At 35.5% G+C, this 21861-nt stretch overlaps 1 protein-coding gene across 1 annotated transcript in view; it reads left to right on the forward strand.

Moving 5' to 3' along the window:
• Positions 1-21861, forward strand: part of Nup160 (nuclear pore complex protein Nup160) — a 361484-nt gene that overhangs the window by 108042 nt on the left and 231581 nt on the right. The window contains exon 12 of the mRNA XM_090401602.1: positions 17027-17137. Within this exon, the coding sequence (XP_090257728.1) occupies positions 17027-17137 (111 nt within the window). The remainder of the gene's footprint in view (positions 1-17026; positions 17138-21861) is intronic.

A 21861-nucleotide genomic window follows, 5' to 3' on the forward strand; every position in this document is an offset into this window, starting at 1 on the left:
TTTCTGTTGTCCTATTATTTTATTGGCTTCCTTGTTGCTCTCTTTGTATCTCAGAGTGGCATGAATATCAGCTGTGTTATTAAGCCAAGTGCTTTTTTTTTTCTTTTTTCTTTTCTTTACTGCCCATTCAAATTCTTCGTTGAACCATTTTTTACGCTGTAGTTTACTCTGAATTCCAATTGAGTTTTCTGCAGCTACTTTTATGCTATCCTTGATATGATTCCAAATGTTTTCAATATTTTCATTCTCCTCTGGTTGTATTTTTTCAGTTTCTGTTTTAATTCACACTTATTTTCTTCTCTCTCTCTCCTGTTATATCTAGTTTGTTAATATTTATCTCAGTTGATTTGCATGTGCTGAAAAATATTTACTATTTATTTTAATCATAAGAATGGCACCAACTATAAAAGGGTCACTATCACACTCAGCTCCTCTGAAGCTCTGGATATTCTGAATGCAATTTCTGTCTTTTATTTTTTATATGGTCTATTCGATTGAATGTATGACAATCAGGAGATTTACATGTTCGTTTGTGTATATTCTTCCTCATGAACATAGTGCTGCTTATTGTTATATTGCTGGATATGCCAAGTTAATCTTTCTCCATTAATATTTGTATCTTCATGAAGGCTTTGGTTCCAATAATTTTAACTCAGCCAAAACCTAAACTAAAACCAAAATTATTGTGAACTGTAACAAAAGCCAAACCAAAACTGAAATTTTGATGAAAATTCAGTTTATTCAATTAATTTGTTCTCTGCTGTATATTCTCTTGATTAACTGCATAATTTTATTATTATTATAATTTTCAACAGAGTATTTAATTTTTGCTTGAAAGTTTGAGAAGCACTGTTACTAGATAATGCTTATAAGATTGTGTAGCTCGATGCTTTTGAACTTTGTTGTTGATATAAATAAAATTTAAGTATTTAATTTGAATTTAAAAGAATTAATCTAATAGAAATACTGTTAATATTTTTAAAAGCATAAAAGTTTAGGCCAGATATCATGAGCATCTGCAGTAAGAATTAAAATCTAGACAAGGCACAATAGCACATTGAAAATTTAATGAAAGTGCGTTGACCATTTGAATAAAGTAGAAAAGCATGGCACAAACTACTCTAAACTCCTAATAACATTTTTATATATGCTATAAAAAATTAAGTAGGCAGTGCTGTGGGAAGGAGAGCAATTTCCCATGCAGTTATTATGTCTGATGTGTTTACCGTGAAACTTACTACAGGTAACCCTTGTATAACGCGTTACTTATACAACATGGTCTACAAATTGTAGCAACCCTTGTTGAATGCAGTACTTATATACAATGCCATTTCGATATAAGACGGTCTACAAACTGTAGTAACCCTTTATCTTTTCATATATTTTTCAACGTGCGACTTAAAAATCAAATTTTATCTTTGTTAAATTTGCATCTGCTCGTATCACGCATGTAGTTATAAGTAGCGAATTTATATTAGGGGAAATACCCTTTAGCATGCATGTACGTCAATTGTTTACCGTATCAAGTATTTATTGTTGAAAATTGTTTTCGTTTTCTGCCAGGAAAGCACATTAAAAATCATAAGTGTGTTAATCTCAAGCGGAGCACTTTATTTTTTGGTGAGTTACATACAATATGTAATGCTTCCACCACTATAAAAAATATTTTTATAGTAATGGCCACTTAGAGCACTTTTGCGATATGGTTGAAAACGAAATTAGTAAATTAATTGATGGGGAAATAGATTTAAATGAGGAGGAACTGGTTGGTACAATTAATAGATGACGTCGAACCAAATGGCGGGGAAAGTTCTACCGAAGATTCTGATTGTGATGAATCCGTTAAAGAATTCAGTTTAAAGAAATTATCAGAAGGATAGGACTTGGCAAGAAAGTTATTTTATGGATAATGATCTCTTAATGGAGCGCTCCGGAAAATTCACGAGACAATTGGATATTTGTTTAGCTCCGTATTATGAACTTAAAAAACTGCAGCATAGTGGTAAGCAAGATCTTATTACTGACTACTTGATAACTAAATCAACTGAGGTATGCAATGAGAATTATACAAATGAAGTCCAAGAGATTTCATGTGATGATGACGTCCAGCCACTCGTAAATAAAGAATAGCTACGAAATGTTAGTTTTGAAGAGAGTGATGACGATTAAAATATACACTTTATTTTATTTTGCCTAAAACATTTATGTATTATGTGCAATGAAGTTTACGTACAATTTATAATTTTTTATACTTTTATACTATGTATTTGTTTTATAGTTTATTTGTTTTCTTAACTTACATGAATTACCTGAATTAAATAAAAATATTTTTTTTTGTCGGATATGTCATTGTTCATATAATCTTAAAAAAATAAAAATAATGATTTCGGAACACAACCCTACTTTTTCTATGTGATCCGAGTCTCGCATAATGCGATTTATATAATGAGGCATTTTTGTGGAACCTAACATTCGTGTTATATGAGGGTTACCTGTATTTCATTTTTCCTTGTATATTCGCTTGTGTCCTTAACCAGCTGGAAGATATCCCATATGAACAATTATATAGTAGTGATTCTTTTCTTATTTGTTGTATCTTCCCTCCAGGTGATTTTGTGCACATCTTTATAATGCTATCTTATTTGATTTCTCTTTAGGAAATGTCTTCATCAGAGTAGGATCTAACAGATAAGCTTAGGTGCGGATGGTTATTCATGACTTATTTTTTAATGGTATTAACAACACCAAACAATTTTTTTTCAAAGAGATGTTTTATTAACTGCTTATATTTTGCTGAATTTCAACTCAGTATCATCAGAGCACAACACACTTGTACACATGACAGTGAGTGAGTGAAACAATACAATTGCAATGGACAAAAGATTTAAAGTCCTATTTTTGGTGCCCTCAGGGAAAAAAAACAGCTATGCAAGAGTTTCTCTTAGGATAACAGTCTCCCAAATTTTTGGTAAATTAATGCAACCATATTTGTTAAGGTTGGGAGAATTCTTCAAAGCCATTGTTGACTCAAAAAATAATCTTTCAGATCTGTAACGCCTCCTAAATAGCGCATTCGTTTTCTTCCATCTAATCCTGTGTGAAGGAGTGTTCAAAGCGTGGTCTGCCAGTCCTGACTTGCCATAGTAATAGTAGCAAATGTATTTTTCATGTTCTTCTAGATGGATGTTAACTGATCTTCCTGTTTGCCCATAATAGGCCGTCACATGGAACTTCATACACTCCTGGGTGTGCTAAAGGGTGAAGTTTATCCTTAGGCGAGCCGATCAGAGTTGCTAGTTTGACATGAGGTTTGAAAGTGGTGCGAAGGCCATGTTTCATCAATACTTATGGCTAGCTTTTCTTATGTATCTCTGACATAGGGAATAGAAATGGTTATGTTGTGTTCTTGTGTATTAGGGGAGGGCAGAGTAATGGGACTAAGTAGTATTTTATCTATTTTGTAGGGATTACAGAATTATAATTTTTATATTTCTATATTTTAATTAATATAGAATTAATTTCTAAATTAGAAATTATGATGAAAGTAGAATGGGGCATCCATGATCTTCTGCCGGCAATGACCAATAACTTGCATCTAGATATAGCAAGTATTCTAAACAAGGCTAAACCTCCAAAAAGCAATATGCCACGTAATCAAATAACTGCCCTAAAAAAGTTATATAAGAATAAAAGTATTATTATTACAAAAGTCGATAAAGGAAATGCAACAGTTATCACGAATGAAGAAGAGTATAACAGAGAAATGCAACATCTCCTATGTGATGATTCCTCATATCAAATTATACATCGAGACCACACTATGTCTCAAAGGAAAAAAAGCCCGAAAATTATGTGAAAAAAGTGACGTCATGGCCCAAAGAAATCATCAGGAAAATAAAACCAATTCAGGCTAAACCACCCCATATTTATGGATTACCAAAAATCCACAAAACTAATATCCCCTTACGCTCCATAGTCAATAGCATAGATAGTCCCACATATAAACTGTCCCAGCATTTAGCCAAGTTGCTTGCTCCCCTTACTGGCAACTCCTCTACTTTTGTAAAAAAAATTCAGTCCATTTCAAAACACTAGTTAAAAATCTTATCCTAAAAAATTCAGACATAATAGTTAGTTTTGATGTCATCTCTTGATTTAATCAAGTCTAAATTTCCCCCTGATATTTTTGAATTATTTAAATTTACTATGAATGCAGGTTACTTTACATGGGGAAGAAAATTCTACAAACAGATTAACGGTACTGCTATGGGTTCCTCCCTCTCCCCCCGTTAGCAAATTTTTACATGGAATACTTTGAAAACAAAGTACTTACCACAGCTACATACAAGCCACTAGTGTGGTTATGCTATGTAGATGATGTGTTTGCCATCCAGCCCCATGGACAAGACACTTTGGATGCATTTGTCACCTACCTAAATAGCCAACACCCCAAAATCCACTTCACAGTAAAAAAATATTCGAATAACTGTTTACCATTTCTTGACACATTGGCCACCCGCCTTTCAGATGGATCACTATCTTTTTCCATTTACAGAAAGCCTACACACACAGGAAGATACCTATAAACAATCATATCATCATTCAGTCCAATAGTATGGCATTTTAAAAATACTTACACACAGAGCCATTTGTTCTAATGATACAGCTCTGACCACAGAACTCAAATATCTGTGCCATATGTTCTTGGCCAGCGGCTATAATCCCTACAAAATAGATAAAATACTACATAGTCCCATTACTCTGCCTCCCCTTAATACACGAGAACACAACATGACCATTTCTATTCCCTATGTCAGAGGTACATCAGAAAAGCTAGCCAAAGTATTGATGAAACATGACCTTCGCACCAAACCTCATGTCAAACTAGCAACTCTGATCTGCTTGCCTAAGGATAACCTTCATCCTTTAGCATACCCAGGAGTGTATGAAGTTCCCTGTGAGTGTGACTTGGCCTATTATGGGCAAACAGGAAAATCAGTTAACATCCGCCTAGAAGAACATGAAAAATACATTCGCTACTATTGCTATGACAAGTCAGGACTGGCTGACCACACTTTGGACACTCTTTCACACAGGATTAGATGGAAGAAAATGAATGTGCTATTTAAGAGTTGTTACAGATCTGAAAGATTATTTTTTGAGTCATCAATTGCTTTGAAGGATTCTCCCAATCTTAACAAATATGGTTTCGTTAATTTGTCAAAAATTTATGAAACTATTATCCTAAGAGAAACTCCTGCATAGCTGTTTCCCCCCCCCCCACCCATTAGAGCATACCAAAATAGGACTTTAGATCTTTTGTCCATTGCAATTACAGTCTGAATAGCTTAACACTTAACCTCGTACTCAAAACACCCACACAACCAGGAAGTTGTAATAGGTCAAGAGAAAACTTCATAAAAAAATTGTACGGAAACTCTGTTATAAAATATCGGTATTGCCGCCATGGCTGCTGGGTCAAGAGACAGCGGATAGAAAGCAGTACAGCATTTTGACCACGCGTGCTTCCCTGGTGACCTAGTTTCCCACGTTCCCAGGGAAGTGACTCAGTTCTTGTTTCGCTCCCTCACTCACTGTCGTGTGTACAAGTGTGTTGTGCTCTGATGATGCCGAGTTGAAATTCAGTGAAATCTAATCAGTTAATAAAACGTCTCTTTGATAAAATTGGTGTTGTTAATACTGTTTAAAAAATAAGTCATGAACATCAGAGTAGGAGATGTATTCATTTCTTGCTGGGCTGTTTAGATCTCCAACAAGGATCAGCATTTGATTTTTTATGTTCTCTCATGACTTCTGTAGCTGCCTTCTCTAATGACTTGAAAAATTCCTTTATTCTTCCCTTGAACCTTTTGTGGGACCTTAGATACAAACAAGTCTCATTGTTCAATTTTTCATTTTGGTGTTTGCCCACATAACTACTTGATATGGTCTGCCATTCAAGAAGATAAGCTCATATTTAATGTTGAATACTGTAGCTGCTGCTTCCTTCTCTTGAGCATCATTATTTGAACAATACATCTATTTTTATTTATTAAGAGTGTCTCCCATAAAAATTTCAAATTTTTATTTGGTCCTCCACAACTTTTTTTTTTTTTTTTTTTCAAACAGTGAATTCATTATTTCTTGCTAACTTTTATTTATTGGAATGCCAGCATCATCACAAAATGAACATATAAGGTAACCCCACCTGGATCTCTTCTTCACTAGTGACCCTTCCAAGTAGATTGCTCTGAATGTCGTATATCTGCTAGGTAATTCAGACTACAATCTAGTGCCTATCTCTTCTCCCATGGAACAACACTTACAATCAAGAGCTGTCTGGCATTATAACAGCAGCAAGTGGGAATGTGTTGGCTACTTTCTTATGAATATTCCAAAGGTTAGAAAGACTAAAAGATCTTATTATACACTTCTGAAATAACGTTAACCTGCTCTAGAAATATTTTATCCAGTATTCAACTACAAACATCAGATCTATTCTTCACGAATCCATCATGACACTTGTATTTACCAGTGGTATACAGCAACCTATGAACCAGCTAGTGTAATAGCGAATGCATGCATTCCGAATGGGTTCTAAAATTTTTTTTCACTACAGATGTTAACTGTTATTACTTGCTTTCAAGTTTTTTAGTTTATTCATGTTATATCCTGATGATGTGAAACAAAGTATTTCACGAAACTAATCAGAATAAAGTTTGTGGTTTAATACCAGATAAAATATTTCTAGAATGTCCTATCTTCACAGAAGCCTACGCAATGATAATCTTAAGATGCATTTCACAAATAACAGCCACGTTATTGAGAAGTGATATAGCTATGCAAGATTACATGCATTGCAGCAAACCAATATATCAATGATTTGAGACTGGAAATTCTTGTTCCGTTTATCCTAATAGATCTGACTCTCATGTAGGTACCTGAATTATGACAGTGACAGCAAAAATAACAAGAAAAAAGTGTCTGACATAGTTTTAAGTAGCAAGTTTCCAGAATTTAGTATAGCTGAAAGATAAATGTTTATGGACATAATGCTGTGTTCAGTGATTTTCCTATATGCTCTAAGCTTATTGATCATTGCCATTTTCCAATTTGTAAAATATGGTATGATAGTACTACATAATAAGTTTTACTGTTTCTAGCTTCCTGTCAAGAATTTTCTTCCCAATTAATCTGGTATTTTCCTGGTTTATTGTCAGATCTTACATTTCAGTCTTCTATGGTAACCACACAGGCTGACAACATTGTGGTCAGCCTGGGTGGTCTTTTTGCCATCTTGGCATCAAGCATCTGTATTGCTGAGATTCCCTCTCCCATCCTATTATAATTAGCTTGGCTCACACAACCTTGAATGCAACGGATTGCATTATGTTTATAAGAAACTTACAAACTATAATACACTGCCAAAAAGTACTGGTCAAAGCCAAATAAACACAGTGCTATTGTAAAGAACATTTGATTAACTATTTATTTCCATTCTAATTTTCAGATCTATAAGTTAAAATTTGTTTTTGGACACTCGTACAGCTTGTTTTAGTGTTTTGACTAATATTTCACTTACATTTCAAATATTATTTTATCATCATCATCAAATTCCTGCCATGTACCCTCAAGGGGTGTACAGGATATGATAGTACTACATGGAAAAAATTACATCATTACTAACTTCCTAACTACAATTTTCCTCCAAATCAGTCTGTTACTTGTCAAGACTCCAACATTATCAGATCTTATATTTCTATCATCTAAGACACTTCGTATCGTATCAATCCACCTATTTCTTAGTCTTCCTCTGGATCATTTTCCTGCAAGCCTGGCAGAGAACACTTGTTTTGCTAATCTTTCCTCGCCCATTCTCTTTAAGTGACCATACTATCTAAGATTAGCTCTGCTAACACATTCCTGGATGCTGACAATGTCAAGTTCTTTCATAATATCCTCGTTTTTAATATGATATTGCCATTGATGCCATCTGTTCACGCCTCTAATCTTTCTCAGGACTCTCATATCTGCGGTCTCTAGTCTTTGGTCAAGTGTTTTACTTCTGACCCAGCTCTCAGATCCATAAGTTAAAACTGGTTTGAACACTATCCTGTATACAGCTAATTTAGTGTTCCGACTAATTTCTTTCTTATTCCATATGAATTTATTCAATTGACTTCCCACCGTACCAGCTTTGCTGTTTCTGTTGTCTATTTCTATATTGAATTTACCATCATCATCATCATCAAATTCCTGCCATGTACCCTCAAGGGGTGTACAGGATATGACAGTACTACATGAAAAAATTACATCATTACTAACTTTCTATCTACAATTTTCCTCCAAATCAGTCTGTTACTTGTCAAGACTCCAACATTATCAGATCTTATATTTCTATCGTCTAAGGCAATTTGTACCGTATCAATCCACCTATATCTTGGTCTTCCTCTGGGTCGTTTTCCTGCCAACCTGGCAGAGAACACTTGTTTTGCTAATCTTTCCTCACCCATTCTATTTAAGTGACCATACCATCTGAGATTAGCTCTGCTAACGCATTCCTGGATGCTGACAATGTCAAGTTCTTTCCTAATATCCTCATTTTTAATATGATATTGCCATTGATGCCATCTGTTCATGCCTCTAATCTTTCTCAGGACTCTCATATCTGCGGTCTCTAGTCTTTGGTCAAGTGTTTTACTTCTGACCCAGCTCTCAGATCCATAAGTTAAAATTGGTTTTAACACAGTCTTGTATACAGCTAATTTAGTGTTCCGACTAATTTCTTTCTTATTCCATATGAATTTATTCAATTGACTTCCCACGATACCGGCAAAGCTGGTATCGTGGGAAGTTGTCTATTTCTGTTGTCTATTTCTATATTTAGTTTACCACCTTCAGTAAAAATTGTGCCTAAGTAGCTGAAATGTTTTACTTGTTCCACAGGTTCTCCATTCACAACACAGTTGACATTTTCAATGATTCTGCCTATTTTCATTGTCTTTGTCTTTTTATTGCTGACCTTCATACCATATCTATTACAACAGCTATTCAATTTAGTCAGAGAATCTTGCAGACTTGTAGCGGATTTATTTAGAAGTATAACATCATCCGCATAAAGCAAAGAGCTGACATTAACATCTCCAATTTTGATATCAGGTTTAATACCACATTCCTTCATAATGTGATCCATATAGATAATGAATAACAGAGGGGATAATGTACATCCTTGTCTCACACCAGATTTAACATCAAACCATCTTCCTGTACTTCCTTCAATTCTAACTGCTGACTCACAACTCAAATAAAGACTAAGTATTGCTTGATATAATGTCCCATTGACACCATATAACTGCAGCGTATTGAATAGCTTCTCTCTTGGCACCTTGTCATATGCCTTTTCCAAATCGACAAAACTTAAATACAGATCTTTGTTATATTCCCATGCTTTCTCGACTATTTGTCGTAAAGTGAAGATCTGATCCTGACAGCCTCTATTTGACCTGAATCCAGCTCATTCTTCACCAAGCTTTTCTTCCACAATTCTTCTCAACTGTTTCTCAAGTATACTTGCATAGATCTTGCCAGGAACACTCAGTAGGGAAATACCTCTGTAATTCTCACATTCAGTTTTATTTCCCTTTTTATATATGGGTACTATGAGAGCTCTGCTCCAATCATCGGGAATTCGTCCCTCTGTCCAGGCTTTCTGAACTATGCAGTGCAGCCACTGTAAGACTCTTATACCACCATACTTCAGCATTTCTGGTCGAATATCATCTACTCCTGCTGCCTTTCCACATTTCAAGCCTTTGATGGCTTTTTCTACTTCAAGTATGGATATGTATTCCTGACTGCATGCCTGGTCAGTGTTTTTTATCACTGTGCTGTCATCACTGCTTGTTTCATTTAGCAGTTTTTCAAAGTAATTACTCCATACTTCAAGGATATCTTTTTCTCCTGTTTTAATTTCACCTTTATCATCTCTAATTCCTTTTACAGCACTCTTTCCTCCATTCCTAAGCTTCTTCAACAACCTCCAGAATATTTTGCCACCTTCTTGATATTTATTGTCTATGTTCTTGCCAAAGTCCTCCCATTATTTTTGTTAAGCTAGTTTTATATAGCATTTAGCTTTCTTACATTTGTCTCTGTATTCTCTAAGTGCACAAGTTGACTTATTCACCAGGAACTTTTGATATGCTTTCTTCTTTTCCTTCACTGCCTCTTTAACTTCCTGTGTCCACCATGGAGTTCTAATTTTTCTATCTTTGCAGACAAATGCACCACATGCCTCTCTAGCTGAGTCAATCAGGGCTTTCTTCAGAGTTTGCCACTGAATCTTCAAGGTTTGATTCCTGTTCTCAAACTTTCAAGTTTTCTTCAATAATCTTTGTGTATTTTAGTCTACAGTTCACATTTGAGAGCTGCTTAACTTTTATTCGCTTTAAAACTTTCTTAAATATTATTCTTTTCAATAGGAAATTCAATTTTATCCTGCTCAAGACTAAATAGTGATCACTTCCAATTTCAAATCCTCTGTATACTCTGCTCTGGTGTCCTGCACCAGAGAGAAAACATCACTATCAACAATAACATAGTCAATGAGACTTTTCTTATTCCTTGCCTCTTCTCTCCATGTGAATTTGTGCACATTTTTATGTTGGAACATGGTGTTAGTAATAACCAGTCCATGTCCTGAGCAGAAATCCAACAGATATTTGCCATTATTATTAGCTTTGCTCTTTTCTCCAAATTTTCCCAAAATATTTTTGTATGTCTCACAATCATTTCCTACTCTGCTATTTAGATCCCCAACAAGGACCAACTTTTCCTTTTTCATTGTGTCAATTGCATTTTCTAAAGCATCAAAAAATTCCTCCACTTCTACCTTAGTAGATAGTGATTTAACATGTAATTTCTTAGCTTCTGAGAACTAACTTTTTTTAGTTCTAGTATTAAATTAAACAATTTATTTCTCCATAATTAAAAGCAGTACATCCATTATTATCAGATCTGCAGATTGAGATTCTCCATTAATTTTACATAAATGATATGTTGGTTTTTGAATTGATTCGGTGAACTATTGTTATGAGGGACATACAGAAAGTAAGTTCCAATGTGCTGTCAGAGAAACAAAAATATACCTACGAAAAAAAACTTTATTGGAAATTAAAATAGACATCTTTCACTACTTTTCTACATAATTTCTGCCATTGTTCAGGCACTTATCATGACTGGGCACCAAGAGTTGTATACCTTCGTTGTAGAAGGTTGCCGGCTGTGATCCAAATCATGTATTGACTGCCTCTTTGACCTCGTCGTCATGAAACCGCCGGCCACCAAGGAAAGATTTTTCAGATGTTTGAACAGGTGAAAGTCGCTTGGCACGAGGTCAGGACTATATGGGTAATGATGGAATTGTTCCCAGCCGAAGGTGGTGAGAAGTTGTTTTGTTATGCTGGCCGTGTGTGAGTTGGCTTTACTATTCTATCACTTCACTATTCTATCGAATCTTCTCTTCAACTGAATGCACCAAATCTTCAGGCACTAAAGATGGTTGCCCGCTCTGTTCTTCATTGTGCACACCTGTCCTTCCTTCATTAAAAAGTCTTACCCATCTTTGTACCAATGAATCACTCATTGCATGTTCTCCATAAACCTCAATAATTTGCTGATGAATTTCAGCCACCTTAACATTCCTTGCATTCAAGAAACGGATAACTGACCTAATTTCACATGCAGCAGGCAATTTGATTTTCTTAGACATTATAAACACACACACACACACACACACACCAAGAAGCATATGCACTACGAGAATGTCTGAAAATGGCACCAATCCCTTGCTAACGAATCAACAAACTCACCGCGCATGCTCACCATTGCGATCACAGCACTGCAGTGAAAATATTTAAAAACGGAACTTACTTTCTCGATATCCCTCATACGTACAAAATTCAAATTTTTAATGATTTCAACGAGGCAATATTTCATTGATGTTTGTAAGCTCATACTTTGTAAACTTTTTTGTTTTGGTTATGTTTTCTAGTGCCGATATGTAAACAACTTATTCTTCCACAGAAAACTTTTTACGCGCTTCAACATTTTTCATACCATGTTCTAACTCACGAATAATTTTGACTTTTTGCAAGCTGAGAGACACTTTCTTTTAATAGACGTGTTTCTGATGGAAGGGCTTGTTTTAAACTGATTTTACAGTCATGGCAGTGTTTGGGTTAAGTGAGGGAGAAGGACTGGAGACTAGATACTGGAGAGGTAGGTAGGGGAATGGTTCCCATAAAGACAAAGATTAACCTAATTTCCAGATTAGGTTATAAACCGGCCTAAAATTCAATGCAGCTGGTCAAAAGCTAAGTGACTCATTTCATTTTTGTCTGTTCCAGAATTGGATATTCCTAAAGCTACCCAAGCAATTAACAATGTTTGCATAGTTACCAAAATTTACTTGGCATATACATGTAGTACACTTGTTATAAAAGTGAGAAATTGTATGGGAATATGTGCAAATTAAAATCATTATTGCTTTTTTGCTCATTACATGTTGCCATGACTTCATTTTTCTGTGCTAGTTACAACAAAGTTTGATTGTATGTATGCGCACATACACACACGTATGGTGATCCAAAAGTCATGCACATCATAAAATAAACAATTTTTTCAGCATTAGTGACAAATTTTTTAGAGCTAAATTGCTACAAACAAATCTTATAATCATATCTTTACAAAGGCAAAAAATAAATAACATTACTAAAGGAAATGCTCAAAATGGCTCCCTCATTCTTGAACGTAGGCACACAGTCTTTTTACCAAATTGGAGGCAACTCTTCCAAGCATGGAATTACTGACTGTACTGATGGCTTCAGTTATGTTAGTCTTTAGTTCATCAGTTGTGATGATTATTTTTATACACCTTACCTTTCCGGTAACTCCCATAAGAAGAAATCTAGTTGGTCATGTGGATGTTTAATAATGGGATGCACACCACTGAAGATTAGGCAGTTGGTTAGGAGAATGAGTAGAGGTCTCCTGCAGTTATCTAACTTCATTCTTTAATCGAATCCTAAATATGAAATATAATAATAACATAATAGTAATAAAATGAACGTTGAAAGTACAAACTAACTGTATATAGCAAAAAAAAAATAAAAAGAAGTAAAATTGATTTAGGATAATTTTTTTAAATAATGTGAAGCATACAAAATCACTAAAAGTTAATGATATTTAAATTTCTTTTGTACAATCTCAACAAACAAAGTTTATTTCTTGTGTGGCACCAAAAATTTATGACCAGAGGATTATCTAAAATGTAGAAGGGGATGGTATCTATTTTGTCTATATGTTTCAGTTTTGTTTGGTATTTTTATCAGAGTAGCAGGTAGATCAATCTGCTGATGATTTATTATAAGGTCAGTTATTTTTATACAGCAAGTTGAATTTTAATACAAATTTAATGTGACATATCTGAAAATAAACCCCAACTCAACATCACCGGAGTTAAAGATCGGCACTATCAACGTAAGAAGCCTGAATGGCAAAGAAATGGAGCTAGCTGAGGAATAAGATAAGTACCAGATCGATATAATAGGGGTGACTGAAACAAAAAAGACCAAAACTGGTGAGATCTTTCTGAGCAATAAATACAAAATGTTATATTCAGGCAATGACAATCAAGGAAAAGAAGGAGTAGCCATAGTTATTCAACACAAAATACGAGGCTAATCTTCTTGAATGGCAGTCAGTCTCAAGTAGAGTAATGTGGGCAAATACGAGAATGGGGAACTGGACAATGAGACTTATTTGTGCCTATGGTCCCACAGAAGGTTCTACTAAGGTAGAAGTGGAGGAATTTTTTGAGGCTTTAGAAAAAGCAACTGACACAATAAAAAAAGGAAAAGTTGGTCCTTGTTGTGGATCTAAATAGCAGAGTAGGAAATGATTGTGAGACATACAAAAATATTTTGGGAAAATTTGGAGAAAAGAGCAAAGCTAATAATAATGGCAAATATCTGTTGGATTTCTGCTCAGGACATGGACTGGTTATTACTAACACCATGTTCCAACATAAAAATGTGCACAAATTCACATGGAGAGAAGAGGCTAGGAATAAGAAAAGTCTCATTGACTATGTTATTGTTGATAGTGATGTTTTCTCCCTGGTGCAGGACACCAGAGTGTACAGAGGATTTGAAATTGGAAGTGATCACTATTTAGTCTTGAGCAGGATAAAATTGAATTTCATATTGAAAAGAAGAACATGTAAGAAAGTTTTAAAGCGAATAAAAGTTGAGCAGCTCTCAGATGTGAACTGTAGGCTAAAATACACAAAGATTATTGAAGAAAAAATGAAAGAGTTTGAGAATAGGAATCAAACCTTGGAGATTCAGAAGAAAACATTGATTGATTCTGCCAATGTGTAAATTCTGCCAGTGCAAACTCTGAAGAAAACATTGATTGATTCTGCCAGAGAGGCATGTGGTGAGGTTATCTGTAAGGATAAAAAAAATCAGAACTCCCTGGTGGACACAGGAAGTTAAAGAGGCAGTGAAGGAAAAGAAGAAAGCATATCAAAAGTTCCTGTCAAATAAGTCAGCTTGTGCTTTTAGAGAATATAGAGACAAATGTAAGAATGCTAAACACTGTGTAAAATTAGCTAAACAAAAGTCATGGGAGGACTTTGGCAAGAATATAGAAAATAAATATCAAGGTGGCAAAATATTCTGGAGGTTGTTGAAGAAGCTTAAGAATGGAGGAAAGAGTGCTGTAAAAGGAATTAGAGATGATAAAGGTGACATGAAAACGGGAGAAAAAGATATCCTTGAAGTATGGAGTAATTACTTTGGAAAACTGCTAAATGAAACAAGCAGTGATGACAGCACAGTGGTAAAAAAACACTGACCAGGCATGCAGTCAGAAATACATATCCATACTAGAAGTAGAAAAAGCCATCAAAGGCTTGAAATGTGGAAAGGCAGCAGGAGTAGATGATATTCGACCAGAAATGCTGAAGTATGGTGGTATAAGAGTCTTACAGTGGCTGCACTGCATAGTTCAGAAAGCCTGGAAAGAGGGACGAATTCCCGATGACTGGAGTAGAGCTCTCATAGTATCCATATATAAAAAGGGAAATAAAACTGCATGTGAGAATTACAGAGGTATTTCCCTACTGGGTGTTCCTGGCAAGATCTCTGCAAGTATACTTGAGAAACGGTTGAGAAGAATTGTGGAAGAAAAGCTTGGTGAAGAACAAGCTGGATTCAGGCCATATAGAGGCTGTCAGGATCAGATCTCCACTTTGCGACAAATAGTGAGAAAGCATGGGAATATAACAAAGATCTGTATTTATGTTTTGTCGATCTGGAAAAGGCATATGACAAGGTGCCAAGAGAGAAGCTATTCAATACGCTGCAGTTATATGGTGTCAGTGGGGCATTATATCAAGCAATACTTAGTCTTTATTTGAGTTGTAAGTCAGCAGTTAGAATTGAAGGAAGTACAGGAAGATGGTTTAATGTTAAATCTGGTGTGAGACAAGGATGTACATTATCCCCTCTGTTATTCATTATCTATATGGATCACATTATGAAGGAAAGTGGTATTAAACATGATATCAAAATTGGAGATGTTAATGTCAGCTCTTTGCTTTATGCAGATGATGTTATACTTCTAAATAAATCTGCTACAAGTCTGCAAGATTCTCTGACTAAATTGAATAGCTGTTGTAATAGATATGGTATGAAGGTCAGCAATAAAAAGACAAAGACAATGAAAATAGGCAGAATCATTGAAAATGTCAACTGTGTTGTGAATGGAGAACCTGTGGAACAAGTAAAACATTTCAGCTATTTAGGCACGATTTTTACAGATGGTAAATTAAATATAGAAATAGACAACAGAATCAGCAAAGCTGGTATGGTGGGAAGTCAATTGAATAAATTCATATGGAATAAGAGAAAAATTAGTCGGAACACTAAATTAGCTGTGTACAAGACAGTGTTCAAACCAGTTTTAACTTATGGATCTGAGCGCTGGGTCAGAAGTAAAACACTTGACCAAAGACTAGAGACCACAGATATGAGAGTCCTGAGAAAGATTATAGGCATGAACAGATGTCATCAATGGCAATATCATATTAAAAATGAGGATATCAGGAAAGAACTTGACATTGTCAGCATCCAGGAATGTGTTAGCGGAGCTAATCTCAGGTGGTATGGTCACTTAAACAGAATGGGTGAGGAAAGATTAGCAAAACAAGTGTTCTCTGCCAGGTTGGCAGCAAAACGACCTAGAGGAAGACCAAGTTATAGGTGGATTGATACTGTACAAAGTGCTTTAGACAATAGAAATATAAGATCTGATAATGTTGGAGTCTTGACAAGTAACAGACTGATTTGGAGGAAAATTGTAGATAGGAAATTAATAATGATGTAATTTTTTTCATGTAGTACTATCATATCCTGTACACCCCTTGAGGGTACATGGCAGGAATTTGATGATGATGATTTAATGTGACTTGTATTGCCATTATTTGTTAATAACAAATAGGACCATATAAATCTTGTTCTTTCTTCTGAATGAATAGTGTTTCCATTCTCCATCTTATAGACTGTTTTGAATCCCACTGTGTTGTGGATTTTTGTGAACATCAAAGGCAGTGGATGATCTCCATTAACCCATTATATGATTTTTTCCATCAACTGCTGCATGACCCTTGCTTTTAGAGGATTAATATGGTTTGGTTTAAAAAAACCTCATGATTTAAGACTGTGTTTTCCTAGTTATTTAATCTCCACTCACACACTTGTGTTCTGTAGGTTAACAGATCCTTTGGAATAGATCTTTTTTTAAAAAAAAATTACACTTTTTTTCCCCTTATATAAATATACTAAGCAGCATTCTTTGTGATTCAAGGTTTGCTCTTGACCAGTCATATTGCAGGATAAGCTTTAAGTGTATGTGTGTGTATTTAATTTAGTTTTTCTTTTTTTCCCTCTTCTTTCTTCAGGTATCTACCAAAGCTCAAGCTCAGGGTGGAAAACTTTCTAATGAGCAGTACTTAGAACTTCAGTTAGAGTGTTGGGACAAATTCTTTTCATATTGTCTGCAGTATCATGAGGTAAGTTTAATGATTTTTTATTATTTATAGCCTTCCTCTAGGTCAATCTTTGTGGCAATTGCAAGAACTCCTGAAATTATCTGAATCCATATTTATACCTGGTTGTACATGTCACCACCATGTGTATGCAAATTTGGTTTATGTTTGTGAGCTATTTTTTAAGGGTGCTCCAGAAACAGGATCACCCTTAAAAAAAAAAAAAAAACCAACCACAGTAGAGTAGGTGAATCATATGTTGTCTGATCAGCACTAGGGCTAAACTGATATAGATACCATGGAAGTTGCCATCTGTGTATAGGATGACTTGTGTATATGTATGCTCAGTTTATTTCTCTCATTCATTCATTTCATTTTTTCTTTAATTTTATTTTTATTTATTTAAGATTTTTTATATACATTTATATACACAAACATTTAATACCGACATGCTCAACACAGCAAATTAGATAATTGTTATGCATATATATTTTCATTACCCTTCAACCATAACAAGTGCCTCCATAGTGCAATTGGAAGAACATTGCACCCTTTGATCAGAAAAGATCCAAGTTCAATTCTCGTTGTAACATAAGGAATCTTTATATTGGCTTTTTCATTTGAAGGTGAGTTTACTAGTCTCCTATGGAAGCAGCAGGGTTTTCTCTCAGAAACTCTGGTTTTTCTTCCTGTATACACAATTCACTGACAAAAAAAATTACTATCAGTGGTGGTGGTGGGAAGTAGACAGCAATTTGTGTTAGAGGATTAAATAGGAGAGATGGCGAATTGTGTTTAGTGGAATGTGCCCTTCTATAATGAGTCCTTAGTTTCCTTGAAAGTGTCCTGCAATAAAAGAAGTAATAGTAATAGCTGTCTAATACTTTTCTTAAGGTTACATAAATTCACTGCTTCCATAACTTGTTAATGAAGGCCACTTGTATGTATTTCTCTCTCTCTCTTCACTATCTTTTCACGTTCTCTGTTAGCCTGGTTCAACCAAATGTATCATACTCCTGCTTTCAATCTTATGCACTGAATTAACATGTGAACTTCAATTAAATCTTCTCTCCATCTCCTTTTACATTAATTCTCAAATTACAACTAACCATCCATTCTATTCATTGGACATCCACAGATGTGATATGGTCACTCAGATGCTTAGTGATGTGCTGCACTGCTTGCCAGGTGGTCCTGTTGTATGCTTTTCTGTAGGCCTCAACTTTGAAAATCAGTCACTTCAGACACACCATCCATCCATCCATCCATCCATCTTATTGATGGTCTACCTTTCCCTCTTTTTCCAGGAACTTTACCTTCTATTACTGTTTTGAGAAGCCCTCCTTCCATTTTTTCAATGTGTCCAAGGTATTTCAACTTTCTTCTATCATCATCCCTAAGGAGCTTGAAAGTTCTTCTGATCCTTTCTAGCACCCATCTATTTGTCTCCCTTTCAGTATATGATATTGTCAACAGAATTCTGTAATACCACATCACAAAAGCAGCTATCCTTTCCCTATCAGATCTTTAAGTTCCAAGTCTCACATCCACATGTCACTGTTGGAAAAACAGCTTCATCCCCAATCCTCAACTTTGTTCCAGTGGAGATTGATCCATCCTTCCAGATTTTCGACAAGTCTCTAGCTGTTGTTTTAGCTATTCCCGATCTTCTGAATTGCAATTATTCACATTGATAATGGATCCCAGGTACTCAAACTTGCTGACTTCCTCAGTTTTTTCTTTATTAAGTTACACTTGTCTCTCAGGAGCTTTCCCTGTCAGTATTTCCTTTGAGAACCATAATCTTTGTCTTGCTAGGATTGAGCTGAAGTCCTCTGTTCTTACTGAAGTCGTTAACTTTGTCCAGGATTTGTCCTAGTTCTTCCTTGCCATTACAAAGGAGTACTGTATCATCAGCGTACCTCAGATTACTGATCAATCTACCACCTATCCCAATTCCTGTCTTAAGCTCATCTAATGCCACATGCATGATGTTCTCAGCATAGATACTAAACAGATGTGAAGAAAATAGGCATCCTTGCCTAACTCCTTTTTCTAACTTGAAGCTAGTCAAGTAATCTACACTTGATCCACCTCTTCTTTCTGTGGCTTCTTGCTCACTGTACGTTAGCTATCAACCAGATAATGTGTTGAAGAAAACCCATTATTTTCATTACTTCTCATAGTTTTACATGCTGATCACAGTCAAAAGCTTTAGAGTAGATTGTAATTCTTGCAATCCTTTATACTCTCTTCTTATGTCTTGGTGAAAACTGACTTCTTCCAGTCTCTAGGTCATGATCCTGTCTCCTGTATCTTTGTAATCAATCTGTGAAACACTTATCCCTCCATTCCCCTGTAGCCTTAATTAACTCTGATGGGATTTCATCTGCACCCAGGGCCTTATTGCTGTTAAGCTGTTTAACTGCTCTTTCAACCTCATGCCTAAGTGGAATAGGTTCCAAATCCACATTTTCTTTATTATCTCTGTTGTACAGTTCCTCACAGTATTCTTTCCATATGTTTTTGATTTCCAGTTCCTCTATTTGCAACTGCTAATCATTTTTGATTAGCAGTTGCAAATAGAGGAACTGGAAATCAAATAGCAGTGCAAACAGAGGAACTGGAAATCAAAAACATATGTTTTTGATTTCCAGTTCCTCTGTTTGCACTGCTCCATTCCTGTCTTTGATGACATTCAATTTTGGCTTAAACTTGTGCTTTAAGTCATGAATTAAACAAAACATCCTTTTATAATTGTACTTCCTCATGTAGAACTCTCTCTTCACATTTATTAGTATAAAAATTTTCCTTATCCTGCTTGATGACTCTTCTGACTTCTTTATGTAATCTCTTATATTCTTCAGTCCCTGTGCCTCTTTGTTTCTCCGGCCACCTCATTTCGATCAGATCCTATGATGAATCTGATATCCATGGGTCTCTTGGTTTTCTAATTGAGCATAGGTACTTATTGATTGTATCCTATATTATAATCTTGACTCCTTCCCAGAGCACTTCAGATGAGTTCTCCTCACTAGTCTCCAGAAGATCATCCAACTGAGTTGATATTTTTTTTGTGAACCCATTAGGAATTACTCTGACATCCAGTCTAGTGAGAGAGGACAGATTTGGAAGGCTTTGGAGTAGTCTTAATCTTACTTCAGCTCTTACTAGTTGATTGTCTGTACTATAGTCTGCCCCAGCATTCATTGCCAATACTAACAGATTAATTATTACCAATAACTTCCATTAACACCCATGATGGACCTATGCTTGGACATCTAACATTGATAGGTCAAGGCTCCAGATTGATTGCATCCTTGCTCTCCAATGGTGGAAAACAAGCATCTCTGATGTGCATAGATCTGTCATGGGTGTTTCTGAAAGTAGTTATTGGTAATAACTAATCTGTTAGTATGGGCAAATTCCAAGTCTTTCACCATGTGTATTATGTTCACCCAGGCCAAACATGACAAGCTCAGGCCTAACTCTTCTTACTCTTACCCACTTTTGCATTAAAGTCCCCTATGATGTAAAGTACATCTCTCCTTGTTAGGCAGTCTGAAACGGTCTGTAGGTTTTCATAAAATTCCTCACTCTCTTCATCAGGCCTATCTGCACGGGGTGCATAAACTGCCAGGATTGACACATTGGCAGGATGAGCCTTAATTCTCATACAAAGTATCCTGTCATTAACAGGATTGTAACTGAGAAGGGCTCTTGCCTGAACTCTCTTCATTATCACTAGTATCACTATGTGCCTATGTAAAGTTTCTCTCTGAGATTAATCCTATACCTTCTGTATTTCCCATTCACAATATTACTGACATTTGTTGGAGACTAATATACTTCTTGAACAGGACCCTCTGCCTAAGTCCTGAATGCAGCTGTGATTATTCTGCATGATAGCCTTGCCTAAGTGTTGAATGCGGCTGTGATTATTCTGCCTGACAGCCAGTGCAGCATGAGGTGTACAACTAACCACTGACTTTTATTACAAACATGATACAGTTCTTCTCTCCTCGTAGTCAGTCTTCTCAGAATAGCTTTAATTTTCTTAACATCCATTAAAGACCTTTGAGAATAAATCTAGGAGTAAGCCACAGTTCCAGATTGGCATGACTGAAGACTTATTTACCATTATAGTGGTTGGAAGGGGATCAATCGTTTGATGCTGTTGGCATACCCTCCCTTGATGAGGCTTTGGAATCCCTGGAGGTGTCACATAATAATAATAATTACTTTTCATTACTTTCTCCTGCAACCAATAAAGCACAAATGATGCAGGATTAATTAATCCCATATGCACTTTATTGTGCACTTTATCAATGTGATTCTTGAATGAAGATTTCCTATTAACCAAAATACCTAGATTCTTGTATTCATTGAATAGCCATTAACTTTTGGTGTTTTTATACATTCAGGTTATATGCATCTGATATTATTTTCTTACCAAGTTAGACATACCTACATTCATTCATGGTAAATTTTAAACTCTCCTTCCTTATTGGCTCTCCCGATTAATTAATATTCTCACTATGGAATATTAAATTACAAAGTGGGATCAAAAAGTATGGTCAGTGTTGCTGTAGCAATCTATCAGAGAAAGAGGGTGAAGCTGAGAGGAATCACCTGTTCTCATATCCATCTGGAAGGCATGTGATTGAGTTTCAAGTTGATCAGTTCACACACTTATTGTAAATACAGTTTGTGTATACAGTCATACCCCGAAGTTACGTGGTAGGTGG

The sequence above is a fragment of the Typopeltis vanoorti genome, chromosome 12, assembly GCF_054136105.1.
Source record: "Typopeltis vanoorti isolate ZY-2024b chromosome 12, IOZ_Tvanoo_1.0, whole genome shotgun sequence".
Taxonomy (NCBI): Eukaryota; Metazoa; Arthropoda; class Arachnida; order Uropygi; family Thelyphonidae; genus Typopeltis; species Typopeltis vanoorti.